Source organism: Bicyclus anynana, chromosome 12 (assembly GCF_947172395.1).
Source record: "Bicyclus anynana chromosome 12, ilBicAnyn1.1, whole genome shotgun sequence".
NCBI classification, from domain to species: Eukaryota; Metazoa; Arthropoda; class Insecta; order Lepidoptera; family Nymphalidae; genus Bicyclus; species Bicyclus anynana.
In genome coordinates this window covers 4,650,978-4,665,388 of record NC_069094.1, presented here as the reverse complement: position 1 = coordinate 4,665,388, position 14,411 = coordinate 4,650,978, and the positions used below count along the sequence as shown (strand labels likewise).

Below are 14,411 nucleotides of genomic sequence, written 5' to 3'. Positions count from 1 at the left end.
CAGTATTTTCATTACATAAATCTATAGCTGTACAATATGCTGTTGCAACCATGTCCTCAGGTAGGGTAGTTTCTTATCGCGTTTCTACCCAGCTAAGGCTGACATTATTTGAATTGATATAAAACGGTTTATAAGCTATTTAAATGAAACTTTATTCTTAAACTAGTGGAGGCCTGCGACTTAGACCTCTTTAATCCAGCCCTTACAGTAGTATTGCTGTAAAAATGAAGTAGGTAACTTCTCCCGTTTTCCCAACGTTTCCCTTCACTGCTTTGCTCCTATTGATCGTAGTGTGGTGAAAAGTATTCTATAACCTGCCCAGGAGTATGAAGAATAATTGTACCAAGTTTCGTTAAAATCCGTCGAGTAGTTTTTGTTTCTTTATCAAACATACAGACAGAGAAAAATTTTACTGATTACATTTTTAGCATCGGCACAGTAAAGATATTACAAGCAGTATAATAACTCGGCCGTATTTTTGAAATAAATACCTACAGCCGCGCGGTACGTAAACATGTCATAGGGCTGCCCGCATGCAGCAATTTAATTACATTTGCTAACTTTGTGTTTCCACTTAGTTTTGTGATTGTAAATAAACTTTTTTTATATAAACAAATAAAATACTTTGTAAATTGTAGTAAAATGGGAAGTGATAAATAAAAATGCGTGTTTTTTGATTGGTTGATTTAATTAAGGCTGATACTACGTCAATGATCTTGAAGGATTGGTCGTATTCTTAAACATATTTATTTCGGTGATGCCATCTAGGTATTACCTCCACACTACGTGAACAAATAAAAAAAAAGATAAATACCTTCATGAAATTGTAGTGATTTAAAATAGATAATGAAACAATGAACAAACGCACTAATTGTCCCTACGATACGATAGTTCCCCTAGATTTCTCTAGGATGCCATTATCAGATCCTGACATGAAAAAAATGGGACTAACCTGAAAGAATATTCATCCAAACAAAAAGAAACGGTTTACAAATGACGGAAATATCGCTGTAAATACGATACGATTCTTTTTGGAAGTCGGTTAAAATTCTTGTCACCAATGCCAAGCTGAGCAAAAGTTTTATGAGCTTGCACATTAAAGTGCATAAAATCCGCCATTTTGATTTTTTAAGAACTAAGTTACCCAGTGACACTCGGCCTATCTAGACGAGTCTAATGACATATCATTTATCAGTATGTGTGCTTGGCAAATTTGTTCGTAACACTCCCGAAGGTCGGCGCGGTCCGGGAGGGGGGTAACGATGCCCAGCGCGTACGACTTCACACCCGCGCAGTCCTTTAATCCCGTCGCCCGCATACAACAACAAGTCATAACATTCAAACACATACTCCTCCTTTGGGCTTCGCCGCAGTCGGGTAACAAAACACAAATGATCCGAGCACAGTCACACAATACATTGTACAAGCAGTCGAGGTTTTAATACAAGCTTATCGTACCTACTGTATCGTGATTCATGAACCGCGTATAGCTACATATTTCAATCGTGTCAATCACTTTCCTTTACTCTATTTACTTTATTTACTAATCCAGATACCTACCTTTATTCTGGAGATAAAAGGAAACACCTTATCCATTAAAAAATACAAGATTATGTACCTACCTACTAATAAGTAAATTTATTTTAAAGTTAACCTTTCAGAGTTTCCAGGTAACTTAAAAAAAGTTATCTCTGGATGGGATAATTTTGAATTCATGCATCCAAAAACGGCACAGTATTTCCTACTGGTCATAATTAAAAAAATCTAATACTATTAATACACTTTACTCTGTTAATACACCGTGCGTTCGTTCGTCACCGCGGCACAGTCGCGACTGTCTTCACCCTACGATCACCCCATGTTCAAGGAGCGTAGGTATAGCTCGCGTTTCGACCTCTAGTATGAAGTCCAACTACTGGTTGTAATATATTTTCTGTGGCATCGGTATCTATCACTACTAATCACCCCCTGATAGTTATTTTAAAAATATATTTCATGTACAGATTTTATTTACCTACCTACAGCTCTTATCTTTATTACGTGTATTCAAACAACGTTAGGGTTGTCAAAATACTTAATAAGTATTAGATTTTCGCGCGGCTATGTTCGCGTACTTTCTTGATAAAATAAATAAATAGTGCGTGCGTTATTGATTGGACTAACAATACATCAATACATAACTGTTAAATTTTCATCCACATTACGTAATGCATAATAAAATAAATATTTTACAATGGTTGGCCTACTTTACGAATATATGCCTATGTACGTAAGTGTATGTATGTGTATATATGTACGTATTTACTGTGTATTTTGTCTAGGAAACTAAACTTCATTAAGAATGATGATGAATGTACCTACATGGGAATGATATAGGTATAGAATCTGGAAGAACTTTCCATACAAACTTTCAACCCCTATTTCATCCCTTCTTATGTTATTTTCGCAATAAAAAGTATCCTATAACCTTTTTCGTATTATGGTCTTAAGCCGTGCCAAGTTTTATTTGAATTCATTCAGTAGTTTCAGCGTGATGCCCGAATAACAAAAAAAACGCGGACATACAAAGACAAAAAATCGAAAAAAAATGTTTTTAGCTTAAGTATCGATTATTTAATGCCCCCCAACAAAAAATTTCAAAATATCTTCAATGTACAAAATGTACACAATTCGTATTATAAGTATAGATTCTAGATGGCGCTGGCGTCCGTTATGCCACGGTAACGTTTGGTGTTACAAATGGTATAAGTAAAATCTTAAATTGCGAATAAATGTATAGAATTCGACCAGTTTTATTATAAATAGAGATTAGAGATAAAACCATAATAAGGCTTTGAAATAAAACAGTAGGTAGGTAAATGCTATTTCAATGTACTTTATTTATTTCATTTTACCTGTATATTGGCGCAGTAAGGTGAAGTACGTATAAGATGTACTCATTATCTGAAAATTGAATATTTTACATAAGAAAAATAGTAAAAAAAAAAATTAAAACCGCATAGATAAAACTCACGATGCCTGTAAAATATAATATGTAAACTACTTATTCTTCAATGTCGTTGGCATTAGTGGCAGCCTCGATTTTGTCAGAAACACCATATTTTTCTTATAGTGAAAATGTTTTTTGGTTTTTTTTTATTAAGTAGACTCATTATCGTCATTATTATTATATTATAAGGTTTAAAATATAATTTTATTAACATACATTTTCTATGGCTCTTTTTGAATTCTACGTACGTACACGTAACCTCAGAATACAGAAAAACACGTTTTTCTGTATTCTGAGCACGTAACATAAAACTCATACAAAAAGATAATTATTTCGAGTTGGCAAAAAAAGTGTATTGGATGTGGGCAATTCACAAGATACCTACTTGCGTATACCTACTTATTAACATTGTAATGACCTAAAGTGATAACATTATCTGTCCCTACAAATAAATAAGGTTGAAATGTCTGTCAAGGCTTTTTCCAATACTCATGAGGTCAAAAATTCACATTCAATTATAACTTTTGTTGAATCAATTTTGACCCTACTCATTTTTTCTGTCTATTTTGACAGAAAAAAAAATAGCAATTAACATACTTGGGCCCTATTGTTTGCAATAGCGGCAACATTATTACAAAATCAATATATAAAATATTATTTAAAAATCTATTAGCGACATTGCCGTCTTTTGTGTTTATTATACTTTCTTCATAATATTCGTAGCAGAAGCTTCTAAAGTGAATTACAAAAATAAGAAAACCAATGTCGAACAAAGCTTTCACAATATCAAAGTATTCATAATATTTGTCAGGTCAACATAATTAACAAATCGAACTGTAACCAAAACATAATCTGTGAAAATCTGCCAGGCAGACAGGCAGAAGGTTGTAATCCGTCTGCGTGTCTGCCTATCGGCCCGTCTGCCTGTCTACCTGTCTGCCTATCGGTCCGTCTGCCTATCTGCCTGTCGGCCCGTCTGCCTCTCTGAATGTTTGCCTGTCCGAATATCATAATTCCCACATTCCATACTAAAATCGGAATGATACAATTTTGTATTGGTTATACAAACCGAGGAGAAAGTCTCGAGCTCCAGGTTAGGCAGCCCCCTTAACCTGATGCTGACAGGGCGTTGGGAGCGCATGATGACCAGCGTGATGTCTGCGCGCAGAAGCCGGCCCAGCGGCGTCTCGTGCCAACCGCTGCTCCAGATGGCGTCGCCCACGGAAAATGCCTGCCATAATTTTTTATTTAATGGCAAGATAGTCCTTGACTGCGATCATACCTTACGTAAAGTGACGATGCAGTCTACGATGGAAATGCAAATACTTGGAAGAGGTACAAGTTCGTTTGACCCTCGACAATCCGTGAATTTACCCATAGCTCTAATGACTTCTACGCGGCATCGTACCGGAAAGGGGACGTTCATAAATTACGTGAGGTGTTTTTTCTAAATTTCTGACCCTCCCCCCCCCCTTGGTGAGATGTCGTGAGATTTTTTTCAACACCCTCCCCCCATCCCCCAATCTCACGTGAGATTTTTCAAAATGTGGGTTTCTTACGTAAATGTGTTAGATTATTATTGTAAAAAGAAAAGAAAATTTGCTTCGTGTTTTTATTTACGACTAGTTAAAACTAGTAATCAATATTGCTGAGAGTTTAATTATAAGTATAATAAAAATTTAACAATAGAATACTTAAATCGTAAGTACTGTGGTTTAAAAAAGAATATCTATTCTAATTCTGTCCATGGAGAATCATGCGTGGGCTCAAGAGAGACTATTGGAACCAACATGTCCATATGATTTTCAGTAAAATCATCTGCTCCTTCAACTTCGTTCTGATCTACCCACTCTAAGCCGTTGGCACTTGCGCACAGTAACTCATTAGCTTGATCTTATCTTGATGATGATAATGATCTTAATCGTATTACGATTACGCTTAAGATTAAATCTTAAGCATGTACAATCTGGATTAAATTGACCAAAATAGTATATTTTTTTTTTGTTTCATTCAGAAAAAAAATTACGTGATATTTGCTGAGACCCCCCTCCCTCCAACGTAAGATTAGATGAGATTTGACTCGACCCCCTCCCCCCCTAAAACATCTCACGTAATTTATGAACGCCCCCAAAGCAATTCATTCGGCAATACGTTTTTGCCGGTAGGGTGGTAACTGGTAACTAGCCACGGCAGATGACTACCACCAGAGAGATATAAAATCCTACACTAACCTGCTTTTGTATTTATTATACTTTCTTCATAATATTCGTAACAGAAGCTTCAAAAGTTGATTACAAAAATAAAAAAATCAATGTCGAACAAAGGTTTCACAATATTAAATAATTCACAATAGCTATTTGTCAGAACAACTTAATTAACAAATCGAACTGTAACCTAGAATGGCAGAGAATTACTTTGAGTGGAGTCACGCACTTGTAAACGTTGTGTGTAGGTTTAAAGTTGCCTTTGACAGTTAACTAACACTCCCCTTTTCCACTGAAGTCACTCTCCCCGCCTATCCCAAGTAACCGATAAAGAATTACACAACAAGTAATGTGGATGGCTCGAAAGCCACGAGCATACTGAAGCCGACCGTACGACGAGCGCCTTATATCGCAAGTTACGGAGAACCCCTCTTCAAATCCCTACTTTTTACGGAAACAAGTTACGCCACTTGAATGAACAACTGAATATGTATCTACCTATACGCGGGTATCCGCTAGTTGTTTAATAAAAGTCATATTTTAGGGTGAACGACTTGAATTCAACGTGTGGGTAGTAAGTAACTGTTTGTTTTTCATCCAGCAAAGGTTACCTATCTGATAGAGAATGCAAAATTATTAAGAAATCTAAATGTATTTTGTTTTCATCAGTCTAATTTAATAATATGAGGTCTGAAACGTTACTTAGGCACCTTGTTTCTGATCACTGTTCCAAGGTAGCACGGTATCCAGAGCTGAACACATGTCGCAATGCCCAGCATTGCAAACATGACGTCCAATCTGCCGTGGTCCAACGACTGAAAAAAGAAGCTTTTTACAAAAAATCGGACATAGGAACCTACTCGTAACTTTTATTACTATACTATCGGACCCGTTCAAGCTTCGCTTTGACTTATGGCTTATTACTTCTTCCCTATCCCTACCCTACCTCTACCCCTACCTCTACCCCTAACCTACCCCTACCCAAAAAATAAACTCTCCGTAAAAACCATCCTCGTACTTCAAGGAGTATTCTAATAAAAAGAAGTAGCGAAATTGGTTCAGACGTGCTCGAGATTTGCGCTTTGCAACACGACATACATTCATTTTTATGTTATACATTTTTTGAGGAGGGCAGCACACCTCTATGTTTGGGGAGAAAAGCGCAATTAGGGACAGAAAATAATTTCAGAGAGCCGATAGCCCAGTGGACTTCGATTGCCTTCGATTCGGAGGGCGCTGGCCCAATGCGGATTGGCACCGCATTGGGCCAGCGTGCTGGACTATTAGCCTAACCTCTCTAATTCTAGCAGGAGACTTGTATTCAACAGTGACCCGACTGTGGGTTGTTAATGATAACGATAACGACTATTTCAACTTATTTAACGTTTACTTTTCTTATAGATAGGTAGGTACTTACTTCAGCTACTTGATATGCCATCAAAGAAATGGGAAGTGAACTGAACATTACTTGGTAAACAAGCGGCGGTCCGAAGATTGATGAAACTGCTTCGATAGACCTGTCAAATTTATTTAACAACAGCAGATTAATAAATTGAAAAAAAAAGTGCTGGCCTTAAAAAATATTTACTATACACTCCCATAATACCTCTTTACCTATGAAATTGCCGTTCTGCAATACTAGCCATTTCAAATCAAAATAATTTTTCTTTGGCTAAGGATTCTAATTTCAAATTAATTTTATTTTAAAAACATAGAATTCTTTTCCAAGTGTAGTTTATTGATTAATTTTCATCGCATTTCAGTCTTTTTCGTCATCATGGATACGTTAAAAATTCGAGTAATTATGGAATATGAGTACCGTCGTGGCAGCAACGCGGCACAAGCGGAACGCAACGTCTACGACGTTTACGGAGCTAGCGCTACAAACCATCGCACCAACTGTTATTGGTTCGCTCGCTTTCGTTCTGACGGAATTTCGACCTGAAAAATGAACTTCGCGGTCGTCTGAAGATTTTGGTTGAAAATGACGAAATAAAGGCGATTGTGGAAGCTGATGATATACGGCTGAATTTGCAGCAGCTTTAAATGTTAGCGCCAAAACAATATTGGTACATTTGCGTCAAATCGGCAAGGTAAAAAAGCTTGACAAATGGGTGCCCCACGAACTCAATGATCGCCAGCGCGAAGTACGCATCGAGACGTGCCTTGCACTGCTCAACAGACACACAAATGAAGGAATTATGCGGAAAACCGCATTGTTACATGAAAAATGGATTCTGTTTGATAACCGCAAGTGCTCAGCAAATTGGTTGGATCTTGGTTCAGCACCTAAACAATGCACTAAACGAAAACTTACCACTAGAAATGTGATGGTCACTGTTTGGTGGTCTAGCGCCGGAGTGATTTATCACAGCTTCTTACCAAACGGGACGAGCATTATTGCAGATGTGTACTGTGAAGAACTGTACACAATTATGGAAAAGCTGGCATCCTACCAACATTGGTCAATCTCTCCTCTCTACTGCTCCTGCACGACAACGCGCGACCTCATACTGCACAGCAGACGGTCTCCAAATTGCAAGAACTGGGGTTGGAAGCTCTCCGTCTCTCTCTACGACCACTATCAGATGTTAATGATAGAAACCGATATAATAACCGATTAATGTGCTCTCCGAGGCACGCAGATGTAACACGACCAACTCCGGGATGAGAGTTAAACTGATATTTCTTAGGACGATTTTTTCATCGGCAAAGACTTAACGATTTAGCGTTCCGGCACCTCGTGTAGAAATCGAAATTTATGTGGATATGTGGATTTTCATCCTCCTCCTTAGCCCGTTCTCATCATCACTTATCAGATGTCAATGGCTAACTTGTAAAGAATAAAAAAGAAGAAAGAAAAACTGAGCATCTCAAATAGCTCAACCGAAAGCATGATCATGATCCGCAACATAGGCTACCAATTGACCAAGACAGCAGGTAGGTACTTACTGAAAAACCAAATTATGCCATTTAACAATTCGTCTCATCCTGCTGTTCAGGATTGTTTGCACACCCATCCGACGAGGGTCATGTTTGGGCAATTTCACCACGCTCGCGTCCAAACCAACGAACAGCACTTCGCAGTCGAAGATGATCATACTCATCAGGTAATAGTAATGGAGTAGAATATGAAATAGCAGGTAGACGTATGCTGGAAAATGAGAATTCTTACAAATTACTAATTTACAGTGGTGAAAAAATGCCAAGAGCCTAAAGACACATTTGCTGTTCAAAAAGTGTGATTTTAGCTTAAATAATATTTACGTATTATAGATACACATTTCAATGGCCTTATAATAAAATTAAACTTACCGCAGAAAGTTTGTACGACGATCAACATGAGAACTATTTCCCAAAACATGAAAATTTCGTAATTTGGGGTGCGATAAGGATCGTCTTTAGGGAGCCATAGCGGAAACATAAGGGGTCTAACTATATTTTCAGTTTGAGTTGCAAACAAACTTTGGTACATAAGTATAGCTGAAAAAAATATAAAGAGAAGAATTTCATTAAGGTGAGACCACGCCAAAGCAATCGATTGTGATGATAAAGACTTGCGTCCCGTGTTTATCTGATTAAAAGACAATAGTGTGGTCTTTTGTCTTTGCTTTAATTAGATGGATAAGGATCTAACATTAAAATTTGGTCCAAAATCTAACAAGTGATCTTATATCGAGCCAGGCTTCTAGCTTTATCAGAAAGGGGCTCTGGACTCTCCATGCTTTGTCATCTTGGTAAATCTTGGTACTTTATTAGATATCGAAAGTTTTCGTGCGGCTCTAGGCCGCAGACTGGGAACATCACTGTGCTTCAGACTGGGAACAACACTGCTTAGAGCATAGATGTCCATGAGGAAAAGTTGGAACTCCGTGAGTTAAAACTCTTTCAAATAGATACCAGTGCTCTTATGCTAAATGCCGCCTGTTCGGCGTGGTTCTATTAACTATACATAACTTAACTATAACTATTTTTGATGACCTCCGTGGCGCAGTGGTATGCTCGGTGGATTTACAAGACGGAGGTCCTGGGTTCGATCCCCGGCTGGGCAGATTGAGATTTTCTTAATTTGTCCAGGTCTGGCTGGTGGGAGGCTTCGGCCGTGGCTAGTTACCACCCTACCGGCAAAGACGTACCGCCAAGCGATTTAGCGTTCCGGTACGATGCCGTGTAGAAACAGAAAGGGGTGTGGATTTTCATCCTTCTCTTAACAAGTTAGCCCGCTTCCATTTTAGACTACATCATCACTACCATCAGGTGAGATTGTAGTCAAGGGCGTAACTTGTAAAAAATAAAAAAAAATACAATAATAAAGGACTCTAGCCACCATAAATATTCCTGCGCTGATCGAGCCATCAGAAATAAGTTTTGATGATGACATGAGATTTTATGAATTTACACTGGTTCCCTGGGAAAAGAGTTGCGTTGATATATTGACTCCGTGTGATATCAGGGAGATAGAATCAAGACTGGGAGCCGCAGCAGAAAAACCTTAAACTGCGGTAAGTGGCTCAACTATTAATTAACATAACTTACCTATTGTCGTTGCTAAGAAGGTAAAGACGACAGTTGTGACAAATGTGAACCACGCTATGCATAGCTGCCATATCAGCAGTTGTCCTTTTAGAAACGTGCTTCTGAAATTATGAGGAATCAGTGGAAGTAGTTATTATTGTTTTTTTGTTGGTCACAGAAAGTTCTTATTTCTTAAGAATCCTTCTACAGAACATTTTCTAAAATTCAATAAGTTCTAGAAAATGTTATTTGTATACCTATGTGCAACTAAACTTGAGAATTCTACTACTACTAACAAACAAACAATATTACTATTAATGCTAAAGTAAGTTGTCTGTCTGTCTTTCTGTATTTCTGTCTGTCTGTCGGCCTATCTGTATGTCTGTATATCTGTCTGTATGTATGTCTGTTTGTTACCTTTTCATTATCGGGTATAGAGATAAATTGGACTGCTACTTTTATTCCAGAAAAATATATGATTCTCACGGTCTTTCTTCGAGCCTTGCTGTTGCAGGCTTCTACTATACACACCTATAATAATTCCGTAGGTACTCACCTATACTTCGACCCCAAACTGCAAATATGAAGAAAATCCCTGTTCATAGAGTTAAGAAGATCCACGATCTTCTCCCTATTTAAAATCATACTTGTATAAACCACGGGAACGGCAGTCATAATGATGAAATAACAGAAACATTCTGTTGCAAACGAATAATCCTTCACTGCTACACCGTGGTAAATGAAGATCGCTTCAAATGATGTCGCTACTAATGACAGGGCAGCGCTTAATATTGGCCAAATCAATCTGCAATCAAGAAACAAGAAATATCTTCTATTCTATTCTATATATATTTAGCAAAAGTGGTGTTAGTTACATTACTTATAACTCAAGAACGACTGGACTAATTTTGCTGATAATAATTGGCGGAGAGGAGGCTTAGAACCAGGAGACGGACATAGAATACTTAGGGTATGGGTAGGGTAGGGTAATAATTTAAGAAATAAAAGAACCGATTGCTTTAACATATTATGTAGGTCCATATTGTGTCCGTTCTAGAATTTGAAACTAACCGATGGATGTGCTGTGCCCCAAACCAGTTTTATTATTACCAACCGACATTGATGTACAATGACTAAACGTTAACACCGAGAATAATGCAAAAATGGTCTTAATAAAAATCAACAGTACGCGCTAACGGAGTTGCTTGGGTCGGCGCGAGTGAGTCATTCGATCGGCTGAGATAGTACGAAATGTTCCGTGAGTTAAGTGGGGGTGTTAGGAGACCGCTCGGGCGGCCTAGCTCATTCTTGTTGTGACGTTCGATCCGTTGACACCTTTTGTTGGATAATTCTTTTTTTTTTTTTTTTTTTCTCTACGGATTCTTCATTTTTAAATACCATTTCTTCATGGATTATTTTGGAATAGGTGGTGAGAATAACTAAAGTGGAGAAGGGGAGTGTTTACTAGTTTTAAAAGACGTCTTTAACCCTACATCCTACGGTCACAAGTCCGGGACTTCACTCAAGGTTATTCTCTGACATTCCAAATTTTTTGCACATTTATTGGTAACATTCTTGGTGGGAATTATTAGACCTGACAGACTTTCAATAATAGTGTTTTGCACTTTAAATCCGCTTCTGATGTTAACCCGTTTCCGACACGACCTGCTCTAATATCAAGCAAAAAAACCTTTCAGCAGATAAAGAACTTTGTAGTAAAGATGAAACTGAACACCAAGCGTAGCTTATGTGTTTTATATTATGTAATACTAAACTTGAAAGGGGAATGCCCATACCCGGCCCAAGCCTACACTAACCTCCCGGCAATTTACTTATATCCTTAGACCATTAATGGTCTAAGACTTATATCTAAAAAATCTTGATAGTTCTTCTTTATTAATGAAATCATTACTTTATCAAACAAGTTTGCTACAACGTTTTACGACAGTTTTAATTCATCTTTAATTCGTCCACAACGGGGACAAGCTCAGATCGTTGACAGACGATGCTTCTGCGCTCGCCCAAACCCCCCGGTGACGCCGTAGTGGTCTCACATGGAGCCATCGGCACTTACTCGACACGAAAAAGAAATCAGATCGTTGACCATACAGACGGAGTTTAACGATATTTTTTGAAGACTTATGATTAGTTTGTTTGTTCGTCTTCCTGTTTGTTAAGCTTGTTGATAACAGAAGAATAATACAGCTTCAAATGTTACTTTGCCGCTTTGGTACACCGGCGAACATTTTACCCAAGAAGAGTAACAAAAAAATTTATTTTTCTTCAAGAAAGATTAGGCCAATTATTTAAACATCATATTATCATCTCCATATACTTTTATACGGGGGTATACCTCGCTTCCCTAGACCGATGTTGTATGGGCCGGTGAGCAGTCTCCTTTACAAACTGTAAAATAAATAACATCTAACCTCAGAGGAGACTCGGGATTATTAAAAAATATTCCATTTAGCACGAGAAAAACTCTTAGTTGTGGATGAAACTTAAAAAGATCAAAAGCGCTGTCATAATCAAAGTAACTCTTCATAAAGATATTTTTCAGACTTTGCATTACCATTTTTAGACAATATTGGAACTCTACTTGTATGTGTCCGTTTCAAACGTAACATTTATTGTCTAATCATATCGTACCCTTCCTTCGATTAATTTCACCCTTGGAAATACATAATTGGCACATTTAATTTTAATATCTAAAAAGAATAATTACCTTGGATATTATGGCTGTCTGTTCATCGGTTGTGCATTAAAATATTTTTAACCGATTAAAAAAAAGAGGATCAATAAAGAGGAGGTTCTCAATTCGAAGCGTATGTTATTATTTTTTTAATGTTTGTTACCTCAGAACTTCGTCATTTCTTAACCAATTTTGAAAATTTCTTTTTTTGTTAGAAAGGGTATACTCTTGAAGCGGTCCCATTGTCATCATGTCAGGACCTGATGGTGGGATCCTGGAGAAATCGAGGAAAACTGTCAAAAATCGTAAGAACAGCTATAGCGTTTGTTACTTTTTTCATTAGGCACTTTAAAGCACTACAATTACATGAAGCTCTGAAGTTGATCTGATGATGGAACCGAAACACACACGACCGGTACTCTTCAACGGTTTACAGTAGATGCATTGTGTTTGGACTCTATTAATTTGTTTCGACGAGAACTAACCACCTATATGGTTTGTGATTGTCATTAGGGGTCTGGTGATGAAGACGAATGACACTTAATGGAACTTTGATGGCCTCCGTGGCGCAGTGGTATGCGCGGTGGATTTACAAAACGGTGGATTTACAAATCAGGTCCTGGGTTCGATCCCCGGCTGGGCAGATTGAGATTTTCTTAATTAGTCCAGGTCTGGCTGGTGGGAGGCTTCGGCCGTGGCTAGTTACCACCCTACCGGCAAAGACGTGTTGCCAAGCGATTTAGCGTTCCGGTACGATGCCGTGTAGAAACCAAAAGGGGTGTGGATTTTCATCTTCCTCCTCACAAATTAGCCCGCTTCCATCTTAGACTGCATCATCACTTACCATCAGGTGTGATTGTAGTCAAGGGCTAACTTGTAAAGAGTAAAAAAAAAAATAAAAAAAACTTCTCAACGGCTCACAGTAGCTACCTCGTGATCAGGCTTGATTTATTTGTATTGACGAGGACTTGCCACCTAGATAGGTTGCGACTGTCATTACGGATCTGATGATGAATACGAAGGACAGGTAATGGAACTCTTCGACGGTTTACAGTAGCTATCTTGTGATTGGGCTTGATTAATTTGTAATGATGAGGACTTTTCACCTAGTTATAGCTGTCATTAGGGGTCTGGTTATGAAGACGAAGGACAGTTAATGGAACTACTTAACGGTTCACAGTAGCTGCCTTGTGATCTGGCTTAATCAATTTGTATTTATGAGGTCGAGCCGTTTCAAAGGAGCTCGACCACAAACATTGTGACACAAGATTTTACTTTCCATCTATATCTTTCAGATACCAAAGTGTAGGGATAATGTCTCGTTGGTTACTTGGTTTGCTAGTTCGTTAGTGCATAATGAACCAGAGTTCGAGTTCCAGGCCAGGCCAATAAAAGAATTAAGAGTCGTTGGGATTATTTTAACAACAGTCGGTTTTTCAATATTAACGGAATTATTACAAACATCCATGAAACAATAGAAGTTTTCTGAAAACTGGAAATATTCGGCGCAATAGCATATTGTACAGCTATAAATTTGTCATTAAAGCCTGAAAGAACTGTCTGAAAATCTTAAGTCTTTATGATTTAAACGGCTTAATACATCACTAATTTGGTATCGCATAAAATATTATGGTACTGTGAATTTAATGTAGTTGTTATCTAATGATTGCGCTACTTTACCTTAATTATCCTTAAATTATATTCCTAGTTAATCATGAGACAGGAACAAATGCTCATCTATATATAATACCTAGTTGTAAGCTACGTACACTTTGTTATTTATAAAATGTGTGGATGTATTCTTGCCTTCGACTTTGTCTATCATTATTAAAACCCTTTTCTGAATTTGTTCAAAGAACACTGATAGCAAAAGTAAAATCTGGAGGAAAAAAAATCAGATCGTTGACCATACAGCCGGAGTTTAACGATATTTTTTGAAGACTTATGATTAGTTTGTTTGTTCGTCTTCCTGTTTGTTAAGCTTGTTGATAACAGAAGAATAATACAGCTT

General features: G+C 37.6%; 1 protein-coding gene across 1 annotated transcript; it reads right to left on the bottom strand.

Annotated features, from left to right (window-relative positions):
- Positions 1 to 10: 10 nt before the first annotated feature.
- LOC112048492 (odorant receptor 67c-like) lies at positions 11 to 12,476 on the bottom strand. Its single transcript, XM_024086022.2, has 9 exons — positions 12,138 to 12,476; positions 10,265 to 10,513; positions 9,730 to 9,830; positions 8,509 to 8,676; positions 8,146 to 8,347; positions 6,611 to 6,710; positions 5,904 to 6,008; positions 4,059 to 4,220; positions 11 to 2,943 (listed from the first exon to the last, which is right to left on the bottom strand). The coding sequence occupies exons 1-9, from the start codon at positions 12,281 to 12,283 to the stop codon at positions 2,881 to 2,883; spliced, it is 1,296 nt and encodes a 431-aa protein (XP_023941790.1). The 5' UTR covers positions 12,284 to 12,476; the 3' UTR covers positions 11 to 2,880.
- Between the last annotated feature and the right edge of the window lie 1,935 nt (positions 12,477 to 14,411).